Raw genomic sequence first — 26,094 nt, 5'->3', positions numbered from 1 at the left:
GCCCTGAATTGTCCTCTGTGAAGCTGCCTAGCCTGCGAGGTAGGGTGTCAGCATTTCTTTTTCCCAGGAAAGGGATGCTCTGTCACTGTTTGTGTGTTTGAATGTAAATAATAATTCTGTCTCTATTATATACCCTAGGTTCTGTTTAGCTGGAAAGCAAAGAAAGGGCTCTCATTAATCAGTGTGTGACTGTAGTTTTTATATTTGGAATCTTTCTCTGGAAAATTACAAGGTTCTACTGTCATGAAGTGAAGCAAATACAGCAGTGAAAGGGGACCTGTATATGTGTGTGTGTGTGCATATATATATATATACACATATATAAAAAAAATGAAACCTGGCTTACTCCTGGGAGGAAAGTGTTTACTTTACTAGAGAAAATAAGATTGCATTTCCAGAGCCTCCCATGCAAGTCAGTTCATGAAAATGTGACTTCGAAGTGGTACATCTATACCTCCCGGTTACCCACTGCTAATACACATCTCAGAGTCCATTAGGTTCAAAATAGCATCTTCTGGTATTAGCTTTAATCTCTGCTGTAGGGTAGATTTACTTCTGTTTATACCTTTTACACAGCCTACTCCATCTCTGCTTGAATTAGCCCCTAAATTAGTCTCATTCTCCTGTCCCTGGGAATAGGATATTAAAGTTAGGAGAAGATGGGCTGAGATGGATATTTTGCCTCCTGGGTTATTAGCTGGCCATAGCAACAGGCTTGAAATCACCTTGCTTCCACACCAGGATGTAGCTATAACTCTGCTGCTTTGTGAACTGGCACCTGCAAAGAAGCTGCCTGTGTTGAGATAACGGGTGGTGGTGCTGGATGCCGGACTGGTGTCCTTGTGGCTCACTAGCCATCCTCCAGCTCGTCCCCAACAGAATCATGAGCATGCTTCAGGTTAGCATGGGCTGGCAGCCCAGTGGCACTAGCTCAAGGTGCGATTAGCTAACCAGAGAGTGTCACAGTTATTTTCCCTAAAACACTGATTGCTCCCTGCTGTGCTGTTCCTTTTGCTTGCAGCTATTTCCAGGCTGCTGCTTCTCTTTGACAACACTGCTCTGAATGCTCTCAGGACTCCTTCTTTATTTGCAGTAGAGGTCATTTCAGTGTAAGTCACCTGGAGGTTTTAGGGGCATGCTAATAGAGCCTCGTGGGAGGTGGTCTCATTTTTACACAGTGCTTTGCTTATTGGAGCTCTGTTTAAAAGAATACAAGATATTTGGTGTGCCCATGGAGATAAAAATGAATTGAAAGGTCAACATCAGCCTTCGTGTTCCCACTTTTGCCTGTAGAGATTTTTCTCACAGAGGAAAGGCTGTGGTATGTAATTTATTGCTTTGAGAAAGTGCTGAGGGCTGAACTAGGAACAGAATAGAGAAAATGTTATACACACAGACATACTGGCAACTCAGCAAAGGAAAGACAGAATGAAGTTCCTCACGCTGGATTGTGTCTTGGCTATTTGTGCACATCACTTAAGGGTTCTGAGGCTTTTATAGAGGTTTATATGTCTTGTATTCTAAGTAAGATGTGCTGGAGCTTGTAGCTGCTTTGCTTAAGATGTTTGGAGAAGCTGAGGGGCATGGTGAGTGAGAGCAGGATGGTAATTGCAGCAGCTAGGAAGTCTCCAGAGAGGATGACATGTCCTGCATTCCCCTGTATAGTTGACTGTGGTTTCTTTGCGTAGTATGACTCTCTTCTATTCAGAACATATGCAGTCCTTGCACCTCCCCTGCTATGGTCATCTTTTCCTCCTGAGGAGGGTGAAAATGAAGAAACCAGTTTTCAGAGAACCCTGCTTGACGTCAGTGGGACGACTTCCATGTACTCTGTGCTGACTCTTATCCTTCCACTGTCTTATACTTTTGCAGTTTTATAGATTCCTTGATGAGCTTAGGGCTGGTTGTAGGTTTGCAACAAACTGCCTGGGCTGAGTGCTACCATTTCCTCTGGATGCCTGTAAATAGGTTTAAACTTGTAGCCAACAGTAATTAGTGTAAATGACTAGTGCAGATAGACCACCAATGTGTTCTCTACAGCTGGCAAGTGTGTCAGACAGGCTGTGGGGTCCTCCACTTTCGCTGCACTCTGTTTTCATGCTGACACGCACCATTCCCTGGGAAATAAGCACCCCGAGAGCTTATACCTCGCTGTATTCCTGCTGCATCGTATGAGAGACCTCACCAGGATGGTACAGACCTGAGCTGGAAATGCTGATCAAGAATGTGGCCATCAAGTTTTCATATTTAAACTGACAGAAAATGTATAGAGGCAGCAACCTCTGAGTGATGATCCTAGTGATGAGTTCCTCACCTTCTTCCACCTTACAAAAATCCTCTTATACCAGGAGAGATTCACTGTCCCTTCTACCTGTCCCTTTCTTATGGCTAATTTATGTTTGAGGGCATCATAAAGCACCAACCATCCTCAGATTACAGGAACATAGTAGTTCTCTGGCTTTGAGACTACTTTACTAGTCATGTGAGGGCTTTAAGGTGGGAATTAGAGTAAAACACAGACCAAATGCCTCAGCCGCACATGGCTGGCCTTTCAACAGAAGTGTAAATTGAATCTGAGCTGGACTGCATGAGGCAGGATGCATTTTCATGACAGAAGTGAGCTGAGTGAAAGTGATTTGTGTGACAGGCTAAAACAAAAAGGTGGTCACCGGGAAAACAGAGATGATTGTGTTATTCTTTCACTGAAAAAAAAACCCTCCTGAGGAAACATTTCCAGTTGGGAAAACATCAGCTTGGTTTTCTCCAAGGCTTCAAAGACCTTTTAATGGAATGAAAACGGAAGTTGCTGTGTGGTGGTAAAATGTGGCTCCAGAAGGTAAATTGTGTATGTAGTTCAACTTGCATTCGTGAGCTGTGAGCCTGTAGATTGAGAATATGTGGACATTGGGGTGGGAAGACCGTTACTAGCTGGGATACCAGAAACCTTCCATGTTCCTGTGAAACAGCTTGCCCAGAGAGGTGGTAAGGAGTCTTCATCCTTGGGCATAGTCAAAATCTGACTGTTCCTTGGAGCAGCCTGCTCTAGGTGGCTTGCTTGGAGCAGTGGTGTTGGGCAGGATGCCAACTGTAAAGGTGCCTCCATCCTCAACCATTCTGTGATTCAATGGTTTATCCACATTTCAATAGAAAGAAAACGACTGGAATTATGTTAGTCCCCTTTATTTCCATCTACCTTCTTGGCCTTCTTCCCTCATGATATATATACTGTCACCCAAGTTGGGAAGCACTTTCATTATATTTTGGAATGTTTCCTACTCAGAGACTCTATTGGAATAGCTACCACAAAGAAGGTACCAGCGTAAAGAAAGAAAGCGTAAATCCATGCCAAATGGGTTGCCGAAGTAGCATGAACATACAAAAAAGAGTGATTTTCAACAACAAAAAAAAAAAAAAAGATCTTGGATAGTGGTATGAATTAAATTAGGAGATGGAAATAAGTAATTAAAAGTAGATGGAAACCTGTATACTGCATGCCAGCAAGTAAACTAATATGTCAAAAAATGTGTGAATTCAAGCCCCTTGGAAGTATGCAACTTAGGTTTTGGGTAGCGGAATGATTTGATTTGCCTTGTAAGAAAATAGAATTAAGAGCAGTTAAGCTGCAGCTTTCATATTTTCACCACCATTTAAAAGGCACTTTCAATTCTGGGATGACATAGTGGTGCTCCCATGTGTTCCTAGGGCAGGTGGAGGTCTGCAGTAGGATCAAGTATTTTCCCTAGAGAAGAAAAACAAAATCTTCCTTTGGTTTAGGGCACAGTGGTGTTAAAACTCTTAGTGCTGCAGCTCCTTCTGAGCACAGATTTCAGACATGCTCTGAAGTCCCCAATATTTTACAGACTGTCTAAGGTTCCTAATAGGCCTTTCAAGTAATTGCAGGTGTAATATCAGTCTGTTTTACCATGCAGTATAAACCAATTAAAGGCAGAAGGTAGCCTGTGCCAGATGGAGCAGTCCTAAGATCTAGGTGGAGAAAGTGAAAATGTTGTCCTCAATTTTGCCGTAGTTCGATCTCCTTTCAGCGTTCCCCTCGCTCCTCAAAGCACAGCCAAAATATGTCTCAGTTTGCAGGGAGTTCTGCTGAATGGCAGTTTCTGGTTTGAGGCAGGTTATGATCTCAAAATTGTCTGGTTTTGTTTGGCAAAGCTAACTATACTAGAGACATATAAATTTGCAAGTGATGCCAACAGTTGGCTTCAGTGTACCTACTGAGAAGGAAAATACCTGGCATTGTGGATAAAGCCAAGCTCTAAGGAGAAAGGAGGAGTGTAACACAAAGAAACACATCAGCATTGTACTGTCTTGAAATACTTCATGTTTGTGTTGTGTAAAGGACCCAATTAATACAAAAATATCTCAAAATCCAGGATTGTCTCTAAATTTTTGGAAAAGAAATTTAAAGAAATGTCTAAATGAAAAGTTACTGTAGAAAATACATGGTTTAAAATTTGTGATCAGTCTTGTGAGTGGTGATGTAGCCAGAGTGCCACATTTTAGGCTACTTAAAAATACAACCTTGAATAAACAGGGAGGCAGTTTGGGCCCCCCAGATTTTGCCATGGAATGGGGCAATCTCATGTTTAGCACTTTGGCATCTCCCTCATGCTTGGGCACTGCTCCTGGTAGGGTTAGCTGGGAGACTAAGCTGCTTCCTGAGTTCTGGCATGGAAGTAAGAATACATTGGATACTTTGCCCTCTGGAGATCAGAAGATTACCTTAATGCTGAACATGGGGAAGCAGCAAAATGTTTTGTATCCATCAAGGAACAGGTACTGTCATTGAACCCCAGAGCAACAGTGGCAGGAGCCAAGAGTGATCGCCTGCAGCTATTCATATATTCTTGTAAGTATGCATGGCTTTTGTATCAATAGCATATCAGGACACAGAATAAATAAAGCATGCATCAATAAATAATTTATATTTTATATATAATATTAAACCTTTGTGATCTGCTGCTTTTGCTTCACCTGTTTCCGTTTCTTCTCCTTTTAATCTGTCACTGCTCTTGTATTTTTTCAAGCTTTCCATTTATTTTCTCAAGACTTTTCTTGCTGCCTAGGATCTCCATAGGGAACCATGCTCAGTCCCTATTCCTTATGTTTCCCACGTCTTGGCATATACTCTTTGAGAAACTTTAGCAACTCTGAGCCCAAGAGAAGTGCAGATCTTTGCCCAAAGTTTGCACAAAACTTACTGTGCAGGCTTAACTTGGCACCCAAGGAGTCTCATCAGGGGTTTCAATGACCTCTTTCTTCTCCAGCTTGCCCTTGTAAATGTTCCAAAGGAAGGCAGGCTTCATAGCAAGGAGCAGCAAGGGATGGGTGTTAGCAATAGTTGCAGCTAAAATGCTCAGCTTTCTGCAGCTCTAAGCAAGGGGCAGAGAAAGAAGATTGAGACACAGATGTGGAATAAGAACCTCTGTGGCAGTTGTGTTTGGAGATTTGAGGGATAGCAGGAGGGACAGTGAGGCAGAGGTTTTAAGCATGAGGAGATTGCTCCCATCCCTTATCTTTGGGCATTGTTGGGGAAGGGTTTTACTGATTTCAAGGTTTATTTGTTCACAGTTTTAGTTTAGGATCAATATAGTTTGACTTACCACAGGATAATCCTGTAGTCCAGTGCTCAGGTGAATTTGTTCTCTGTATGCAGATTCCTGTCCTGTAATGCGAAATAGTTGTCATCTCTTCTCCCTGAAGATGTGCTGCAAATTTTGAGGGCTTATTTCTGAAATTCCACCTTTCCATGTTATAAACCCCCTCCCAAAGGAACCAGCAAGAAAGTAAAACCAACCTAAAAACCCCCAAACTAAAACCCCATGATCAGACAGAAGTCTTTGTGAGTTTCCAGAAGCAAATGAGTTTTGATATCTGCAGGACTACTTGTTTGTCTATTTAAAACTCAAAGAGTTGTCAATCCCCATGTTACTTTTTAGTGAAAGCTGAGGGTGATTATTGGTTCTCCCAAATACAATTTGGGGAGCTTTCTCACGGTGCTCTGGTACCAGATGCTGTGTCCCCTGCCCATGGTGTCAGCTGCAGTGGGACATGTCACCCCTCAGTGGGAGATGATGTAGCTCAGGTGTCACCCTTAGTATCAGTCTGAGACTGGGGTACAGCTGCCAGCCAGCCTGGGGAATGGGCAGGTAAGCCAATCCGTTCTTGCAAAAGCCATGTAATTTAAATAGCTGTGAATAGTTGTGGCATCATCAAGATACACAGAGTATAAGTTCACTTTCAGCAAAATCTGTGTGGAAAATGTCACTGCAAGGAGGGCTGGAATACTTTTCACTGTGTGAAACCCAGTGTCAGGGCAAACACCACTGTGCCACGGCAGCAATGACTTTTTGTCATTTTGTGAGTGGTAAAATTAACAGCATTTTGAAAATATGGTCAATAGATAGTGTTATGTAAGCCTTTAATGATGTTACCTTTTGCGTTTACCTTTTGGCTTTACTCAGCATCTGTTTTATTGCATCTGTGGTGCTGCTGGGTTTTTAATATGTCCATGTGAATTTAAGTCAGGGATGTACTTCATAAAAACGTAATAATGGCTTAATGTTTAAAGGCACATGTGTGAAATACACAATTAACCACGGCTTAAGTGAAGTAATTAAAAATCATTCCTGAAATGTAGGAGAGCTCCGCACGGTATTGTGGTTCTCCAAACAGCTGTTGTCTAGTGTCCATTTAATTCTGTAATTATTTTCTCACTGCATTCCTTCCTATCAATGTACAGCCTTGTATTTTTAACAGGAAAATAGCAATTTGTTTTTAAGTTTTCACTACTGCTTGTCAAAGCAGGCCTTACTTTGAGGTTATGTAGTCAGGACTGCCTGGTATCAGGCCACAGAGTGAGACACCCTAATAAAACATCTAAAGATGTAAACATGATTGGGCCTGGAAGCGGTGTTATAGATCGGTTTTGAAAGGATGTTGGCAAAGCATTTTGAGATCTAGCTTAGCCAGAGCTGTCCTCTGAGGACCCTACAGTGTAAATCGTCCATCTTCTTGAGTGGTTGTTCTCAGCTTCTTGCTGAAGCATTTAACTTTTATGTCACTCTTATGCTGTTACTCTTGGGGTTTTGTAATACTCAGTAAGCATCTTGGGGGAGAAGGTAAATAATCTCACAATTCATGAATATTTGTGCTTGTATTTGTTTAGAAAGTTGGATCCCAAATTTGTTAGTCAAGAGACTAACTTGTCCTGGCAGAGACTGATGGGCTTTCTGCTTCGGAAGTCAAATACGTATTTTCTTTTTTATTCCAGGGAAACAAAGCCAGACTTGACCCAGTTACAGATCTGGTATCAGTGGTGCAGACAGCTGCTGTAAAAATATCTTTTCAAAACTAAGCTGGATTTGTAAACTATTTCCAGGTTATGCGCATTATAAATATGATGGCATGAAATAGTGCAAAAGTTACAGTACCTTTAATTCTTCCCTACCTGTGAGTGAAATTGCTGAGATGCTGTAAGGAGATAATGCTTCATTATGTTTTAAATTAATTAGTGTCTTTAAGGAGGCCCATATTTTAGTTGCCTGAATCTGAAAGGATGAATTGAACAGTAACATCTCTGTGCTTTCTATTCTTGACCTCAACTGTGCTGTCTGGCTGCTTAAATGCTGCCTCAGAGGAGGAAAAAAGGACTTGCTTTTCATATGTACTTCTCATCCAAGCATTTGAAGTGAAATAATAAGTTCTGAGATAAGTGCCCCGCAGGCCCTTTGGGGTGTCACGGTGCATAAGTCTTCCTGAAAACTCTACCTGCAGAGCAGAGCTAAAAATAGGGAAAGTTGTGTGCTGCTTTTCATTACTTTTTCAATGAGACTGTGGTGGAAAACAGGCATTGACTTCTCCTCACTGTTACTCGCACAGGTCCGGGCAGCTTTAGTTCTGTTTATTGAAAACTGAAAATTCACAAAAAAATATTTATCTAAGGGGAAGTTTTCACATTTGGAGAAATTATGTAGCAAAGGAGAATGAGGGGGCATGGAAAGAAATTCAGGAACATTGCTGAGGCAGTAAGAAAAGGAAGAGATTTGGTGTGTCATTCAGGGTTAGGAGGAGCTGCAGGAACAAATCACGAGCAGATGTTTCAACCTAATGTGGTAGGTTGGTTTTCTTTCTGATAGGCAAGGCAGGGAGATGCTAGATGTATACACCAGGGGTAACAGCCAAACATTGCTTAGAAGTGGGAATGCAGTTGGGGTGTCTTCTAGATCTGTATCTCCAAGTAGGAGGTCCACAAGTGCCTCATCTGGCTACTGAGCAGCCAGGAGTTGGGGTGGCCCTTCTCCCTGGGGTTCATCTCTGCACCTCCATGGGATTCCCACACCCTGCCGCTGCTTCCCAGAATACTTTCCTGTGAATGCACAGTTGCCTCGCTGTCCTCTTCCAGTTCCCTTCCTGAAAGTATCTTGTGCAAGTGTCCACCAAAACTTTGAAATCCCTGAGGATTTCTCTGATTTCTTAAGCCATCCTTATTACTGTGATGCTACTACAAAAGAAAAACACCTACAAAATCAGATTATCATCAGGTTTGGCTGTGATTCAGTATTTGATAGCAAGCTGGGAATCAGGGCAATACGCTGGCCATCGTCGTCTCATGGTTTGCTTTTGTGGTGCATTCTCTCCCTCTGCATCTATTTACTTGAAAGTTGCCGCCTCTCTGGAAAAGGTAAGCTTTTTTTGAGCAGGATTGTCCACAGGTGTTTGAAGAGTGCTTATCATAGGGGATGGTAATGGTGGTCTTGAGCTGCATCCTGGACTCCCAGTGGAAGTGAACTGTCTTGTTAATGAATTTATGCCAAAGGCTTCCTGTAGCTGTTGGCTCAGTGAGTGATATCCAAGAATAAAGTTATGTATGACATCGTCTTTTCTGATGTCTTTGCCAATATAATTTTCATATTTAAATAGCTTTTCCATAGGTGTACCTACCAAGAGATTTCTCAGCACTGACCTGTGTATTCAGTCTGTATTCCTCCTCAGTTTTCCACTTGCTGAATCCCCACTGAAACCAATACAGTAATGTGGGCAGCAAGACCCTTTGTTTTGTTTCTCTGGTTCCCCCCTTTTGAGGAGTGGATTTATGGTGTGCTGGTGGAGGGGAGTGTTGCTCTAGGGGTGCCTCTGCATTTACTAGAGGGAGGAAGGAGTTTATCATTTTCACAGAAGCGGGGAGAGATTTATTTAGCCAGTGAATTTTCAGATGACGTTTACTGATGCTGTTCAAGAGTTCTGAGTATGAAGAAACATCTTAATTTACCACCCAGGGAGGGGCAGGGCTGCTGAGTCTGGGTCAGGAGTTGCCCTTGGAGCATCATGCAGTGCCCAGTGAAGTGGGTCAGGCAGGTGATTCTCAGGAAATGGTGGGGCAAGCCAAGGCGTGATGGGGTTGTGGAGCAGAGCATGCTGATAAAGGCAAAGGGCTGAGAGTAGCCACTGAGCCCCCACAGAGTGGCCAGGATCGCCTGCCGCTGGTGAGGGATGCTCCAGGGATGACTTGTGAGTGGTGGTTCGTTACAAGAACCCTCTGGCAATTAACTGTTGAGGCATGTAGGTTGTTTAATCAGCACAGAATTCAGCAATTAATTGTATCAGTGTGCACTTAATCATGCATATATCTGGGATGGTCTGCTCCGTAGCTCCATTGTGGGCTCATAGGATTTAAGGAATGGAGATCCCAGATTCAACTAGAAAAGGTTATGAAACCCAGCACAACTGCGTGTTTTTCTCTTTTCTGTACAGTCTGCCTCTCCCCTGTGTAGGAGGCTAACCTTGACGCTTTAAAAGCTGAAGGCAAGCTTCAAGCCAAGTCTCTAAAATCATCTAAAATAACAGGCTGGAAATTTTCTACGATTAATAATCTATGGAGAGCGTTAATAGTTGAAATCTCTAAATGCTTTGTTTGCTCTTCCATTTCTTGTGAATGCTTATTAGAAAAGATGGGTTTTATGGATGTTTTGGAGAAAATAATTTTCCATGCTGATAATTTAATCCACAGATTAAATTTGACCCACTTCTCACAGTGTCATTATTTCACCTCAGGTATTTATAATCTAAAGTCCTTCCTCTATTGTACTGTGCTTCAAATCCTAGGAGGATTATGTGTAATTATGTGACAGACACATTGGATGGGAAAGCTAAAAGTATATGCATTTCTTTTTTTACCCGCTGAGGAGTTTTGCCTTCTGTCATTTAGAACGATAAGGAGGGAAGGTATCTTCTTCCATTAGCACTCCATATTTATTTTTTGCAGCTGTCTCATGTCCTCATACAACACTTGACATGTGTGATAATGATATCAGGCCATGCGGTTGATGTTTAAAGTGATGTGCACACCTTCATCTGGCCTCAGGCATAGTGAAGTTTTTGGACAGGGCAGACTACTAGACTTTCACGGACATCATGCTCTTTACAGGGTGTGATTGAGCATGCCCTAATTTTTTAAATTTGAATAGTTTTTAATTGAATTGTGCATAAATATTTCTATACTTCTGCATGTTCAGTGGCTCAGTGTGTAAGTAAATGGCCCAATGTCCATGCAGAGATCAGTGAGAAGCGGAATTACTCAGAGGTCGGTGTTGGCCCCAGCACTGTTTAACATTTTTGTTGGCAATATGGACAGTGGGGTTGAGCGCACGCTCAGCGAATTTGCCAATGACACCAAGCTGTGTTATGCAGTTGACACGCTGGAGGGAAGGGATGGCATCCAGAGAGACGTGGACAGACTTGAGATGTGAACCTCATGAAGCTCAACAAGGCCAAGTGCAAGGTCCTGCACTTGAGTCGGGGCAATCCCAGGCACAAATACAGGCTGGGTGGAGAGTAGACTGAGAGCAGCCCTGAGGAGAAGGACTTGGGGGTGTTGATTGATGAGAAACTCCACATGACCCAGCAGTGAGCGCTTGCAGCCCAGAAACCAACCGTGTGCTGGGCTGCGTCACCAGCAGCATGACCAGCAGGTTGAGGGAGGTGATTCTCCTCCTCTACTCCATTCTCATAGACCCCAGTTGCAGCAATGCATTCAGCTCTGGGGCCCCCAGGGTAAGAAGGATGTTGACCTCTTGGAACGAGTCCAGAAGAGGCCACAAAGATGCTCAGAGGGCTGGAGCACCTCTGCTATGGAGACAGGCCGAGAGAGCTGGGGTTGTTCAGTCTGGAGAAGAGAAGGCTTTGGGGAGACCTTAGAGCAGCTTCCAGTGCCCAAACGGGCCAACAAGAAATCTGGAGAGGGGCTTTTGACAAGGGCATGTAGGGATAGGACAAGGGGGAATGGCTGTAAACTGGCAGAGGGGAGATTTACATTAGATCTTAGAAAGAAGTTCTTCCCTATGAGGGTGGTGAGACACTAGCACAGGTTGTCCAAAGGAGCTATGGCTGCCCCATCCCTAGCAGCATTCAAGGCCAGGTTGGATAGGGCTTGGAGTGACCTGGTCTAGTGGAAGGTTGGATTGCAGTTGCAGGGAAGTTGGAACTAGATGATCTTTAAGGGCCCTTTCAACCCAAACCATTCTCTGAATCTATGATACGTAGTCTGTAAATGGTATGTGTGTTAAGGAAAATGCATAGGAAATGGTTAATGGGTCTAAATGGGAGCATTGAAAGAAACAGTCTGACTTGGTTTTTAAGCAGTAGCAACAAGGATAAGTAAGCAATATTTCCATGCATGATATTTTTGCTGTAGTATAAAGTGTTTCATAAAGAATATGGAATAGAGCAGCAAAAAGAAAATAAATTTAGATTAATTTCATGAAATTTTGCTCCCTGTGAAATTGCAACTTTTGGAGCTCAAATGTCCTATTCCAGTTAGATTTTATCTTCAGAAAGTGCCTGTGAGCTACCATTTAATGTCTTCAGCCATTTAGTAACTGTCAGTAGTAACGTGCAACACTGCTGTTAAGAACAGCATACTGAAGTTATAATCCTATAAATCCTGCTAAAAGCCTTTTCTCTTTTTTATTTTTTGCTGGTGGTTTTGGCTATAGAGTTTGACTTCAGGAGTATTAGGAAGATATTTGATATTACAGCCATTTGAATAATGACAAGAAAGGGGATGTGTGTGTTTTATCCCATGTGCTAACTTATTACAGTATGGGGGTTTTATGCCTGATATTTAAAGTAGCAATCCAAGTAGTTCCCTCTGGAGAGACTAAGAGTGGTTAGTACTCTAGTATTTGTCCTGAACATCAGTAGGTCTAAACTGGTTCACAGTTTTTCTTGGAAATGACATGTTTTTTGAAATACTGTTTTCTGATGGTGCATAACCATTAAAATAGTCAAGTTTGTCTGTGAGCATATCTATAAATACATAAATCTTATTTACACAGAAAATAGAGCATGAGCTCACACCTGTGCTCCAATAACAAAAATAGTTTTGGTTTTGAACTGCTCTTTAGAGAACTGCTGGGTCTTTCTTGGTTCTTCGAAGCGGGCAGCTAAGATTTTTAAGAGTTTTTGAGCCTGAATGGAATGGCTCCAAGCTATGAAAAGCAATACCTACTGCTCAAAATGCTGGCAGACAATACAGATAAGCTTTTGCCTTCTTATTCAGGGAGAGACCTGCTCTCTCATGTGTACCTGCCTGGCAGACTGAATCTGATGGGACCATGGCTCGAAGAACACTTGCAATGACTAAGAGGTTGCCCAGATTTGTTCACTGCTGTTCTCCTTGCATAGCTTTTCAGCAGTCCTGTATTTTTTTAAGCTTATATTCCTGTATATGTCTGTGATGTGGAATACATTGCTTTATCTTTCAGCACGTGAACTGTTTTAGCGTTGCACAGTTGGTGATGTTTTGACACTTGCGTATTTAGCATTAATCTCATCCATTCTTTTGTTTTTCCAGAGCTGTGCTCTGGCTTCTCTGTAGATCTGTTTGAATCTACATAAACGTTCACCATCTCAACTTACCCTCTGGCTTATTGTAAAGTATGTCACAGCCTCTCTGTGTCACGTTCATCAGAAAGATTAACAGCCGACGAGCACCACTTAGAGATGAGCTAGTCCTCTGCTACGGCAGCAAAGATCTCTGCTCTGACCACTGCTGACAACTTGGGTTAGAGGTAGGGCTTTAGCAATGAAGACACTAAGTCAGAAAAAAATTATGTATTTAGATGAATTTTCTAATACTGAAACTTTTAAAATAAAAACTATTCCTGCTGCACAACTGTAAGTATGGAACAGGACTGTGTAAAAATGAACATATTTGTATAATTTAGCATGACATCTAGCACAGAACAAAAATATTTCCACAATTCCATTGTTTGGAACAGCACTATAGTTTCTCTGTTTGTTGGACCTGCTTTTTACTTTGCTTTCGTTCTGCAGGTATTATTACTGAACATAGGTAATAACTTCTTGATAGAATCTTGTGTTTTTTTGAAAATTATGATTTTTGAAGACAAATTTGTTTGCATGTGTAGGTCTAGCATGGCATTCAGTCAGCGAAGATGAAGAGGTCATAGGAGCATTATCCATGGCATTTAACTGGCTGTGGAAAAGTGGTCTTGTGCACAGACCCAATTTCCTCCTTCTATGAGGGTGCAAGTTTAATGGCAAAGCTAAATTCACTGAGATGCTGAACTTAGATTATTGGAAGCCATTTGACCAGGAACTAAATATCACTCTAAGTAAAAAATGATTCCTGCAGCCTACCAAAACCTGGCAGATGGAAAAGCTAAAGACTGGCAGCTCTCATGAGCAGGAGTAGTTCATGGGAAATGGTCACTGGTGGGAATTGGTGCTGATGGGTTGACAAAGACTGCAGGTGACTGAGTTCACCACCATTTACCATGTGTATAAAATGATCTGGAAAAAAAAAAAATGAGTACACAGCTATGAAGGTGGGCAACTTGCATATTGCCTAGCATATTTTCCCAAACTGAGGAGTTTGGGAAAATATATTTGGTAAAAGTACCAAATAGAGATGGCGAGTGCAGGTCATGTGAAGGGAAAGTGAGTCCTGGGGTCATGTCATAGTCCTGGGAGAAGGAAGCCTCTTGCAAAGATGTGAATTTCATAGCAAGGGACTAACTGAAGGTGAGCTGCCGAGATTATGCTGCATCAGTACAAGGAGGGTTGGGGTAGTGGTGGCACATTCCTGTGGTTTGGTGGTGAGGGTGTCACTGGTCTGGTCATTTCCACATGGCTTTGGTTGTTAACATTTAAAAAATGCTTTTTGACACAACATAGAGCTAAAATAGGTTGGCAAACGTATATGTGGGTTTTTAGAGACTGAAAACACTTGATTTGATACACGTAGTCTAGGTTATGCTTTGCTTAGAAAGGTTGGATCAGATGATCCTTGAAGTCCTTTCCAGCTTGCTGTTCTATGATTTGTCTCCTTAGAATGGCCATGCTGGGTTAGGGAGAAGAGGACCAAGTCATGACAACTGTAGAGGCTCATGGGGAGAGACCTAACTCTTCAGTCATTGTTAGTAGGTCCTGTTGTTGCTCTGCCCATGCTCAGTGGTTAAAACTGACTGGTAAATTGCACTGCAAAACCAGAAGTGGTGGGCAGACAAAAAAACTTTCCGGGAAGCAATTAAAAATCTTTAGATTCACAGGTCTGGAAATGGACATGCTGAATCAGCTTTGTTTAAATTATTATGTGTCAGAAATGCAGCTTTGAAGTGTAAGTTGGGTTTTTTCCTAAGATCTCAAGAAAAGTAAATGAGCAGCAGTCCATTTTCCTCTAGAATTTCCATTTTTGGCTGTACCTGTTATCCCTTGCCTTCAAGTAATACTGGTATCCATGTGTGCAAATAGAGGCTTATTACATACTAACATTTTGACCTGAGTATGGGACTTCACAAATAGGTACCCCATTAACTATAGAGCTGTTGTTCCTTCAGAGTTTCTTAGAGCAACATATTTCAAAGGCTTTCTGTATTCTTGTGTCAGAAGACAAACACATTAGCAAAAGAGTAGTATTTGTTTAATGTTCAGTAAACAACTCCAGCTCTGTATGAAGGGATTTTCTTCAAACTGGGCAGAAGAAATGGAAGAAGCCACCACTGAAGGTGCTTCTTCCTCAGGGCTGCCCTATCCTTCGCTGGCTGTGGGGTCTGTGGATGTGACTAGGGTCACCCCTGAGGAACAAAAGTGTCTCCTGGGCCCCCCTTCACCCTGCTATTGTCAATCTCTTGTTGCAGCTTCCTGAAGTGATGGTCAGACGTCTCAGAGGAACAGGGACCTTGTTATTAAGCTGTTTCTGGTGGATCATTGGAAACAGTCTTGTCTTTATTTCCTTTGCTCAGATTTTCCCACTGTCACATGTTTTCATGGCTCCAGCCCAAGACCTTTCCTGCCTTACAAAGATGGGCGAGCAGCTGCCTATCCAGCCAACATCAATGGCTTTCCTGAGGAGGTTGCATGGATAATTTGTTCATTGTGGCTGCACAAAAGCAAAGCCATTCCTTCCTTCCTCTCTCCATCGCTTCCCTGCCCCATCCAGCCCTTGGCGAGACCGTGGGTGACTTGGCAAGTGAGTAGTGGCAGGAGTGGGTGAGGGAGTGTTATGCCACTGTGGTGGGGCTTCTTTAGTGTTTGCCACCTGCCCTTGTTGCTGTGGGTAAATCTGTAGCATGAACATGAGCAAGCACAGCCCTGACTTTGCTATGAAAGGATAAGCCAGCATCACTGTGCTTGGAAGGAGGGATCAGACCAGCACGGTGTGTGCCAGCTTTTTGTCCTCCTCCTCTCTGCAGAAACTGGGTAGCAGCTTTGTCTCTACAGACACTAAAATCGCTGAAGGAACAAGTTACGTGTTTTAACTGGACCCATAAAATAAGATAATGTGCATATGGGTTTTTGACTTGGGGCAAAAACGCACGGAGGATTTTTATCACAGGTTTTCCTTGCCTAGTGGTTAGTCATGAGGGTGTTAACATTTTAATTTGGTATTAATGTATATAAACATTTATATTTTTGTTTTATATATATGAAAAAATATCCTGAAGTTTAGCTCACATAACACTTTCTTTGATGCAGACTGTGCTAATTTCACGTAGGTTTATAGGTGATGTATCACGATTCTCACATTCTTCAGTCAATACAAGAACTCAGGGCATATCTTGAAATAGTCCTTTTAATCCCTGTATATCCTTTTTATCCCATTTTGCTGGCTGCCATGGTGTCTCTAAAACAACTGGGTGATCATTAGTATTTGAATCAGTAGTAGTGAGAATCTTGGGCTTTTTGTTGGTGCAGCCAGCGGACAAAGCAGATGGGCAGAGGTGGGCAGGAGGCACTCCAACATGAGCACCAGAAGTAGGGCATCAAGCAAACATCACCATAAAAAAAATGCTAATGGCTGCTTTAGTTCATGGGAGCTGGGGTAAGTCCATTTGTCTGGAGTTACCATCTATATGCACAGTAACACTAAGCTCTTCTGACTCATTATTATTATCTGATGGTTTTGGGGCTAGAAAATGTGCCACCCAGCAGGGATGTGTCCCAGTGGGCAGCACAGGGATGCCAGTATGACTGCCAGGTCACTCGGGATTGTGCAGGATGGTGTTGGCAAGGGGAGGGAGCAGCGGTGATGACTTTGGCAGGAGCTCATGTCCTGAATGGCCGTGGGGAGCAGCGAAAGCACTGCATCCTGCTTTCTACATGCTCTCCTGGCCCAGCAGACTGATGCAATTCCTCTGACACTTCAAATTTTCAGCTTTAAAAATGAGGAAACAAGTATCTTATGATACTGGAGAGCAAAAAGTGTTTCCAGTGGCTGCTGAGGGAAAGGGTGGTGAATAATAGCAAATACTGTTTGGATCTATCACCCACAGGTCTGAAACAGCATGGAAGAGCTGTTTGCATGCTGCATCCTGCAAGAAGAGTTCTAGAAGCTGGAACTGCTTTAAAACAGAAAAAAAAAACCACCAAAACCAAACCCAAAACAAAACAAAAAATCAGCTCCATGGCTGAATTAGAGCAAACAATCTTCCACTGACTTCAAAACCCAAATGTTTAACATGCACATGCTTCATTCAGATAATCTTATGTGAAAGAAGAAAAAAGCTATCTGATAAGCCTCAGATATTTAAACACCTGGGCAGATGTCAGGGGACCTGTTTAAAAATAAGCAAAATATTCAGCTTTTCATTTGTGTTTTATTTAAACTGTTCAGTGTGAGAGATGACTTAGGCTAAGTTGATGATCTGGAAGTTGTTCAGTTGTTAACAGTATAATTACTTCTTGTTACTTGAAATGGGCTGGAATGGATAATCCCATTAGAAGTGGTACCCTTTCAGTGCAGTGCTATTTAAATGGGAGCAGTGCCCCCTTCTGAGGCTGGAAGTGGTGGCAGAGCAATGCAGCAAGTCCTTGGAGAAGGAATTTGCAGCTTTGTCTAAATGTATGCTGCCCAGTTGTCCCTAGCAGGCTGAAGACTAAATGGAGGTTGGATCCCATTGGGCTGGGAACTCAGTGGTGTCTGGATGTGCTGCTGTCAGAGCATTTCTGTGTGCCCCTGGCAGAAGTTGGCACATGGGGGTCTTGCTGGCTAGTGCTGAAGCTTGTCTCAAGCAGAAGTCTGATCTTTGGGTTACATTATTGTATGTATATATTTTTTATCATTCCCTGTAATAATTGTTACACTGAAGTCATCCTCCAGATGCTACAAACAAATCTAATTTCAGGTGTTTATCTTAAATTTCCCTTGGTGACGTGATCCCAGAATTTGGTGTGGTGGTGGGCAATCAATGCAGCAAATAACCAACAGCCCCCTGTAGACCCTGCCATTATCAGAGCATGGTGGGGTCTCCTCCTGTGGTCTGGTGTGGCTTCCTTGGTGAGATGGCTCCTCCAGAGGCTTTGTGGGCCATGGGATAACAATTTTACTTGCCAGCCACTGACGTGACCAGGGACTATTGCTGTTAGAGACACAGGTAAGGAGGTGATGGATGCAGTGGGAATGCACAAAGCAGGGTTGTCATCTGCCAGCTCCTAAAAACCTTCACTGCTGAACCTCTCCAAGTCAGGATGGCATTTTTGTCTTTAATAGGATGCTGTCAATGGGATTTTCTTCCATTCATTTGATGCTGCATGAGAAGACATGCAGAAAAAGAAAATATTTATCTAATAAATCACGCAACCACAACAAGAAATACTAGTGTTAGAATGACTAAATATTACAAGTTATTAACCTGCCAATAATAAAGTGATACATTAAAAATTGACACTGCAACTTCAAGACTTGGTTAGGTACCTCTGTTGTAAGCAAAAAAAAAACAACCTCTGTCTTAAGCAAATGTTAAGTACAAAGTAGTCTTGCACTATGTAGAGAGTAGACTGTAAGTCAATGGAATTATGCCTGATTTATGCTGAAAGACTCTGTCTCAGTAATTTTAAAAGATAAATTAATTGTATATGATAGGCTTAAGCATACAAACAAACATCTTAGTGATTAATTTGTATTTATGCTTCAGTAATGTGTTTGGAACATTGTCATCCTTTTTTCTTTTTTTTTTTTTCATGAAGGATCACTAGGATAAATGATCTGCATGGTTTCTAGGTGTACATAAAAGTGTTTGGCTTATGTCGAGAAGTGGGTTTAAACTCTGTTAAGTAATTGCACAGCAGAGTACAAGTTTGGTACTGGAGTGAGAGTTGCACTTTGAAAATGAAAGTTTTATGTATAATGGGAGGAAAAGAAATTAGGAATGACAGTTTATGAAAGTCAAAACAGTGTTTCTCTTCTATCCTGCCAGCTGAATGCAATCAGTCATCTTAGATGTTTTTCCCTTTTATTCCTTTACTTCTTTAAAGAGATGTAAATTTTGCTGTTGAGTAAGAATTACCTTTGGAAGGGCAACAAAATGCATTTTGTCTTGCCATAATGGATAATAAGACCATTAGAGCAACAACAGAAAATCTGATTTAGGGTAACCTGGAGGCATGTTGGGAGAGACTCCAAAGAGGCGAGAGCCAAGCTGCCAGAGTCAGTGCCAGGGAGAATGAATCCTTTGGGAAGACTGTCAGTCCCTGGCAGGTCTTCGTATATGCACTGGGGGAATGAGCAGCCTGGAAAGCTGCTTTGCAGGACACTTTGGTGAATAATCAATAATCTGTGGAGAAACATGGGACCACAATGATTCTTCTGAATTACTAGATTCTGTGACTTGGAATTGCAGGCAGCTGTCCCATATAATTAATTTGGTGAACTGATCAAACTTCAGCCTGAAAGTTGTTATGTTTCTCTCTTGTGCCCACTCCTGTTACTGCCACGATATTCTGTGAGCTTCTGTGATGGGTAGAAACCTTGCCATTTACATTGTAAGGTAATTGCCAACCAATCATAGTCTATTCTTATACAGGAGAGTAAATTCCTTTCAGTATACATCTCCTGCATAGATCTGTAGGCAGAAATCACATTCCTTCTTGGCTGTTGCTGTGGTAGCTCAATAAGCTGAAGTAGTTGGCTGTCCCTTTTCTTGAGTATCCAACTGAAGACATCGCATTTGGACCAAGGCGACAGCTGTTTGTCAGCAGCAGGAATGTCTGCTAGTCACACTGATATTGTCTCAAGGATTTTCATTACCAAATATGTATTTAGGACCTGTTTTATAGCCTTTATCTAGTTATTCTGTATTCCAAGGTGTTTATACTGAAGGGCAAGCAGATGTCCTTGTTGATGTCTCATAGAGACTGCTTTTTTTCTATGATTGTATTTTCTGCAAACAGTAGAGACTCCTGAGTGGGTTGTGACATTGTTAAAGGGGCCAAAAAAATCACAGCAATTGGATTGGAATCCCTGTCTCCATCAATATCTCATGACAGTTGTGTTAGTTTTAAGCTTATTGAAGCCAGGCAACTAAACCTAAAACAAATTGGGCTGAAGTGGAACATGTTTCAGAAAATGTCTTGCAGAAGCAAGTAGCATAGGGTATTACTGATCAGGGGTGGTGGCCTGAATATTGCATGAATAAACCTGTGTTCTCTGGGAGGAAGACAATCAAATAACTGTGTATAGGATAATGCTTGAAAGTATGCAGCGTCTTGTGGCATCTTCAAGCAACTAGAATGCCACAAAGAAAATGCTGAGATCTGCTGGTTAATTCTGCATGGTTTGATAGCATCTTCGCCACCTCACGGCAGCACATATACTGATAAAGAGTTATACGGGAATTATTTGATTTAGAAATTTTGGTAAAATGATCTTGCCCTTTGCAAACCAATTCTGTTAGTAAACAAAAAGTTACTAATTTGAGGAAAAACACGTATTTTGAGTCAAGATGTTTCCCTCTATTCTGCTCTTGTGAGAACCCACTTGGAGTACTGTGTGCAGTTCTGGTGTCCTCAGCATAGGAAGGACATGGAGCTGTTGCAACAAGTCCAGAGGAGGGCCACAAGGATGACGAGGGGGCTGGAGCACCTCCCATATGAAGACAGGCTGAGAAAGTTGGGGCTGTTCAACCTGGAGAAGAGAAGGCTGCGTGGAGACCTCATAGCAGCCTTCCAGTATCTGGTGGGGGCCTGCAAGGATGCTGGAGAGGGATTCTTCATCAGCGATTGTAGTGACAGGACAAGGGGTAGTGGGTTTGAACTTAAACAGGGGAAGTTTAGATTGGACAGGAGGAGGAAGTTCTTTACTGTGAGGGTGGTGAGGCACTGGAATGGGTTGCCCAAAGAACTTGTGAATTCTCCATCCCTGGCAGTGCTCAAGGCCAGGCTGGGCAGAGCTTTGAGTGACATGGTTCAGTGTGAGGTATTCCTGCCCATGGCAGGCGGGGTGGAACTAGATGATCTTGAGGTCCTTTCCAGCCCTAACCATTCTATGGCTCTATTGGCTTAAAAAGAAACATTATAATTTATAACCTTTGATTACATGTCAACTTTTTGTTTTGGAAGAGTCCGCAACATTTATCTTCATGTTGGGGGTGATGTTTTTCTCTGGACAAAAAAATAATTGCCTGCTGTTTTGTCTGTGTGCTTTCCTCAAAACTGCATTGAAGGAAGGGTGACATATCCTGGGCAGAAAAATATGATTTTGGCACACAGGTCCCCACCAGGTGAACAAAGGGACTCTTATTGGTGCCTTCAGGTGAGGCTGGTTGAAAGCTGTGTGTCTCCGTTTTCTCATTTTGATTGACTTCTAACAAAGTAAATTAAGCTCAGTTGGATTTATATTCCTCAGCCCCCTTTTGGCTGATACTGGCTAATAAGCTCCAACTAGGCTCTCATTCAGGGATGTCACGTTTTGTCTTGATGGCAGGTGAGTTGAGTATGGAGCATGATTTTATTTGTGTGACAGCTTTAACAGAAAAGACTAAAGGCTTCATTCATTATTTTTACACCCTTTAATACAAAGTTGTAGAGACCCTGAGTCTCTGGATGAAAGTCAGAGCAGATATAATAGAGTCTTGGTCTGACTAGAGTACCTGAAGCCGTGCCTGGTGAAGCCTCCCTGGAGAGATTGGGTATGATTAAGTGTGGCTTGAGTGCTGTCTTACAGATGAATGTATTGCAGGGAGCAGCGATCTGCTTTGTGGTGCTGCACGAAGAGGGGCTTTTGGAAGTTCTGTGAGATCCTGTTGTAACTCCCACCTTTCTAATGACTGCTAAGGGAGGGTTAATAGTATCCTGTCTAAAATCATACATGCAGTTGGGTGAATAACATTTAACTTTGTAATAGCCAAGTCATTCATAGGGCTGGATCTAGAGCCTATTGAAGTTACTGAGAGCTGTTCTGCTTGCTCTTCTTTTTTTCTGATTGCTAATTTTGTGTAAACAGCTTTTGGTCATCACAAGTTTGTTTATTTGAAATTATCTGCAGATTAATTTTGTCAATTCATTTCTCATTGAACATGCATGGTGTTCAGCATCTGAAGCAGATGATTTCAGTCATTCGCATTTGCAGCCTGAGCTCCTCTGTATCCTGACTGAACAGTTGTTGTGAGCATCCTCATTCAGTTATTCAGAACTTGCTTTTCCATGCATTCATGGTCAAGTTCACAGGAACTTCTGACCTGCTGTGCAGAGTCTGGTTGAAGCTCAGTCCTGCTCAGTGTGTATCTTGATAATGGTTTCATTATGGATGCTTAAATAATGAGCACACAGAGTGATTGTTTGGTTTATATTCCTAATGAACTGTAACATTACCAGTGAGTAATAATTATCTTCCTTGCAACTTTATGCAATGAGCATTGTAGTGTAGAGTGTGATATTCCCAGTTCATCTAACATGAGTGTGGAGAGGACAATCTAGTTCGAGGCTTTTCTTTTAACTTTCTAAGGAATTTAAATACTTATTGATATGCATGTCAGCAGTATTTTAACAATACATGAGGGTGGTGAGGCACTGGCACAGGTTGCCCAGAAAAGTTGTGGCTGCCCCATCCCTGGCAGTGTTCAAGGCCAGGTTGGACGGGGATTTAATCAGCCTGATCTAGTGAAAGGTGTCCCTGCGCATGGCAGGGTGTTGGAACTGGATGAGCTTCAAGGCCCCTTCCAATCCAAAACATTTGGTGATTCTATGATTATTCTGATATCAAACCATGTTTTTAGCTTTCCTTTTTCATGTTCAGAGCAATGTGGAATAATCAAGTGACACTGGGGCTTCTGGTTTTTCTGGAAGCACTTGTGTATTGATGCCATGTTAAAAGGAGGAAGCGAACTATGAGCTGCTGAGTCAAGATCCCATAATGCAGAGCAGAGCGTAGCATGCTGCTGTGTTAGGGTTTTGGCTTGCAGAGCTTGCAAGGGCTAGTGATATGGAAAGAGAATTTACACCATTGACTTTGGGTGTAGTCAAAGCTGGTGGAGATGATTGTACGTGAAAGCCTGATGGCCGTTCTGCTGTGGATGCAGAAAGCTGCCCTTCTGAAAGTTTGCTTAACTCATCTTCAAAGTCAGTAATAGTCTGAAGTTACACAGCTCAAAGGGATTTTGTGCCATTTGGCTTCAGCCCATATTGAAGTATCTGGACAGAAATCATTTTAGACTCATCTTGCCTATGTAAAGATGTATATCTTAATGCATCATCTTATAAAATATGTATTTGTTGGCACGTTTACTGTTCAGATTCTTGGAGCTCTGTTTTTAAGGATTCAGGAGATTTCAACAGTGATTGTAAACATTTAGGTGTCTTCCTAAAGACCTAAATTCTGCTGTAGGGAAGATGGGGCACAAGCAGGCTCCAGATTTGCAAGATTGGTTCATAAATAACTCTTATTAATGTTCTTGGAAGATAAACCTTCAACACCTGACATTCAGTAGCAGTTATAGGGGCTGAAATACTGCTGGGAAGCACAGAAGCGTATGCCTGAGTGGATTGTGTAAGGTGAGAAGCCAAGGGGTGGGAAAACAGGGTCAGCCAGAGAGCAAGCTCCACGTAGCAGCATTGCAGGGCAAGGTATGAGAGGATGTAAAACACTGGTGAAGTGCTGTAGGAAAGAGAATGGGCTCAAGTAAATATATGCTTGGTTATTTTAACAAAAGGTAAAAATATAGATTTCTGCTATCAATAAGTATAAACAGAAGCACTGGATTTGAGCATCTCAGGGGTTTTCTGTGTTAACACCTAATGTTTATGATTCCAGTCCTGAAGGGCTCCATGCTTGTATCTTATGTCACATATTATAAATTCTTCTTTGACCTCAATATACCCAGAGAAACAGAAAGAGAAAGGGTAGGAGTGGGAGAACATCACAGCATGGGAACACACTCTAAGTTAACACCATGTTTGCACGTTTGTGCAGCATGGGAACCAAATTGTGCTGTGAAAATCTGTGTCTTGCTCTGGCTGAAGTCATGAAGCACTTTCCCATGAGAGCAGGATGCTTAGGAAAAATAATCCACGAAATCTAAATAAACCCAAGTACATGTGACTTCACTCTAATGCAAAACTTTGATCCTGTGGCCACTGTAAGGATGGAAGGACTCTCTTATCTCTCTGGTGGATCATTTTCTCTACCTTCTGTGTTTGTGAACAGGCGTGTAGGTAAGCATAGGGTAGAGCACCCTTTCTGGAGGTCTGTCTGTTGCCCACTTGCTGCTGAGGTGTTCCTTAGGATGAGCCTTGTCTTGGATTCATGCAGTTGGATGTAGTGAGGTTTAGGTGCATCATCTGTGCTGCAGCCTGGAACCCTGTCTTCCCCTTTCACATCAGGGCCAGGCTGACAAGTACGCACAATGAGAGGGACCTGTCGCTTGGAGCAGTCAACAAGCCCAAACTTGCTCATCAATCATGTCACAGTGGGGCTGGAACCACCATGTCCTCATCCAGCTTTGTGTAGCTCCTGTGACACGTGGCACATGGCCACAGGTGAACAGAGGGGACCCTGTTGGGTGGTGGATGAGCACAGACCACCGTGGCTGGTGGGCTCTGCAGCAGCCAGCCCAGGGACCAGAAGGCTTTGGGTAGTTGCTGCTGGGAGTAGGATGAGATGCTATGTGTGTTGTGCATGTGTGGTTTCCCAGTGGGTGGCTGCCTGTGCTTGGTAGAAAGGCTGTCCTGTTCTTAGCAGGTCTCGTCTATACTGTGCTGGGCCACCATCCTTGCCTCCTCTCCCCAGCTCACGATGCTTGAGGATTGACATTAATAGTTCAATGGATGATGATCTCTGTTCTGAGAGCCTTTTGAATGACATGTTTATTGTAAATGTCATGCAGGTTTTCCTTCTGGGACGAAACACAGGCAAACACATGTTGGGATCACATTTGTTCATCATATTAACTTGTTCAGCATTGCCTAGAAAATCAATGCTGCCTTTTAATACAGAAAGCCCCTTGTCAACTGGACAAGATGCCCCAGTTGAAAGTCCATGGGAAGAGTGTTCCTTCAGAGACAGCAGCCAGGTTGGTTGTCTTCAGTACTTTGGCTGGCAAGCAGAAGCTGATGTCAAAAGAGCTGCAGCTCGGGCTGCATTTCCAGCTTCTCTGGCTAGTTCAGAGGTATTGCATCATGTCCGTTCTGCCATCCAACATGGAGCAGACCTGGATCTGGCCCAACAGCAGACCCAGGCTGGGCTTCTGGATCCTGTGAAGTCTGCAGAGCAGACTCTACCAGGCCCTTGATTTTGGATAGTTTCATCATCTGAGCTTCTTAGGCATTGCTTGTTTGAGCTTGGAAAAAGTTCTTCCCCTTGAAGGTGTCTGTGTCAGAAGCACATCTTTTTGAATTTGTATTGCTCTCAAACAGCAGATGTCAAGCTGGACAGTTGTTGTTTTTTTTAATTTTTTTGCCTGTTTAAGAACTTTATTTGCTTTAGCTTAGTTGATTCAGAATTGGTTTCAGATAAACTATTTAAGCATGGTTGTAGCCGCACAGATGCTTGATGCAGCTCACAAGTCCACTGGCTTTTCCCTCACCTTCTGCTTTCCACCCACTTAATGGTCTTGTTTGAATATGGAACATTTTTCCAAGCTTTAGCAGAAGTTTGATAAAAGCTGTGGTACAGAACTCACAGACTGGAAGTAAGACACTTATCCATTTTGGTTTGGGCAGCTTTTTAGATATGTTTGAACCCTCCCTTGCCTCCCCCTCTCTCAAACCATGGCAAGTGAGCAGTTCCTGGCTGACCCTAGGCTGTGATGCAGAGCAAGACCATGCTGCATTGCCCATCCTCCTGCCTGACCCTTCGTGGCTTCTTTTCCAAGTTGCTGTTGTCTTCTAGTCATTGGAGAGCTTTGCAGCCACCTCTTGCAAGGACCGCTGGGCAGTTTGGGGGGGTACCCTGCCCAGTGCGATGGGGGGAGGGAGGGATTTCTGCAGGAGTATGTGGAGAGAGATGAGCTCAGGAGGGAGATACCAGCATCTTTGTGCATCTCTTGAGTGGCATGACACAGTCAGGAGCCTGGAACGTGCTTTAGGGAAAAACAGGAATAACAATCTGATCTATTGAGTCTCAGCTGAATACCAGCAAAACATATTAGTTTGCTGTGCAAGTTATGATCTAAGTCAACCTGTGAGGGCTCAAAGAGGGGTTGCAGGAGGTGGATAAATCTGAGCATCCTAATCCTATTGCTTTGAGTCCTTACTGAAAAGTGATGAAAATGCAGTTGTGCAGTGAAAGGGAGAATTTACCATGATGGTTGTACTACACACATGAGGCTGTATTTTCTTCCTGTT

At 42.7% G+C, this 26,094-nt stretch overlaps 1 protein-coding gene across 3 annotated transcripts in view; it reads left to right on the top strand.

The window, feature by feature from the left end:
* The window catches only part of MDGA2 (MAM domain containing glycosylphosphatidylinositol anchor 2), a 387,881-nt gene that overhangs the window by 85,026 nt on the left and 276,761 nt on the right, over positions 1-26,094 (top strand). Inside the window, exon 1 of one of the 3 annotated variants that reach the window (XM_065685162.1) lies at positions 21,210-21,238. The exons of the other annotated variants lie outside the window; for them this stretch is intronic. Within the exon in view, the coding sequence (XP_065541234.1) occupies positions 21,214-21,238 (25 nt within the window). The 5' untranslated portion in view covers positions 21,210-21,213. Of the gene's footprint in view, positions 1-21,209; positions 21,239-26,094 lie in introns of those variants that run through there. 3 annotated transcript variants of the gene reach the window in all.

Source organism: Lathamus discolor, chromosome 6 (assembly GCF_037157495.1).
Source record: "Lathamus discolor isolate bLatDis1 chromosome 6, bLatDis1.hap1, whole genome shotgun sequence".
NCBI classification, from domain to species: domain Eukaryota; kingdom Metazoa; phylum Chordata; class Aves; order Psittaciformes; family Psittacidae; genus Lathamus; species Lathamus discolor.
Note: the sequence above shows the minus strand (reverse complement) of the source record. Positions and strands in the feature narration are given on the sequence as shown.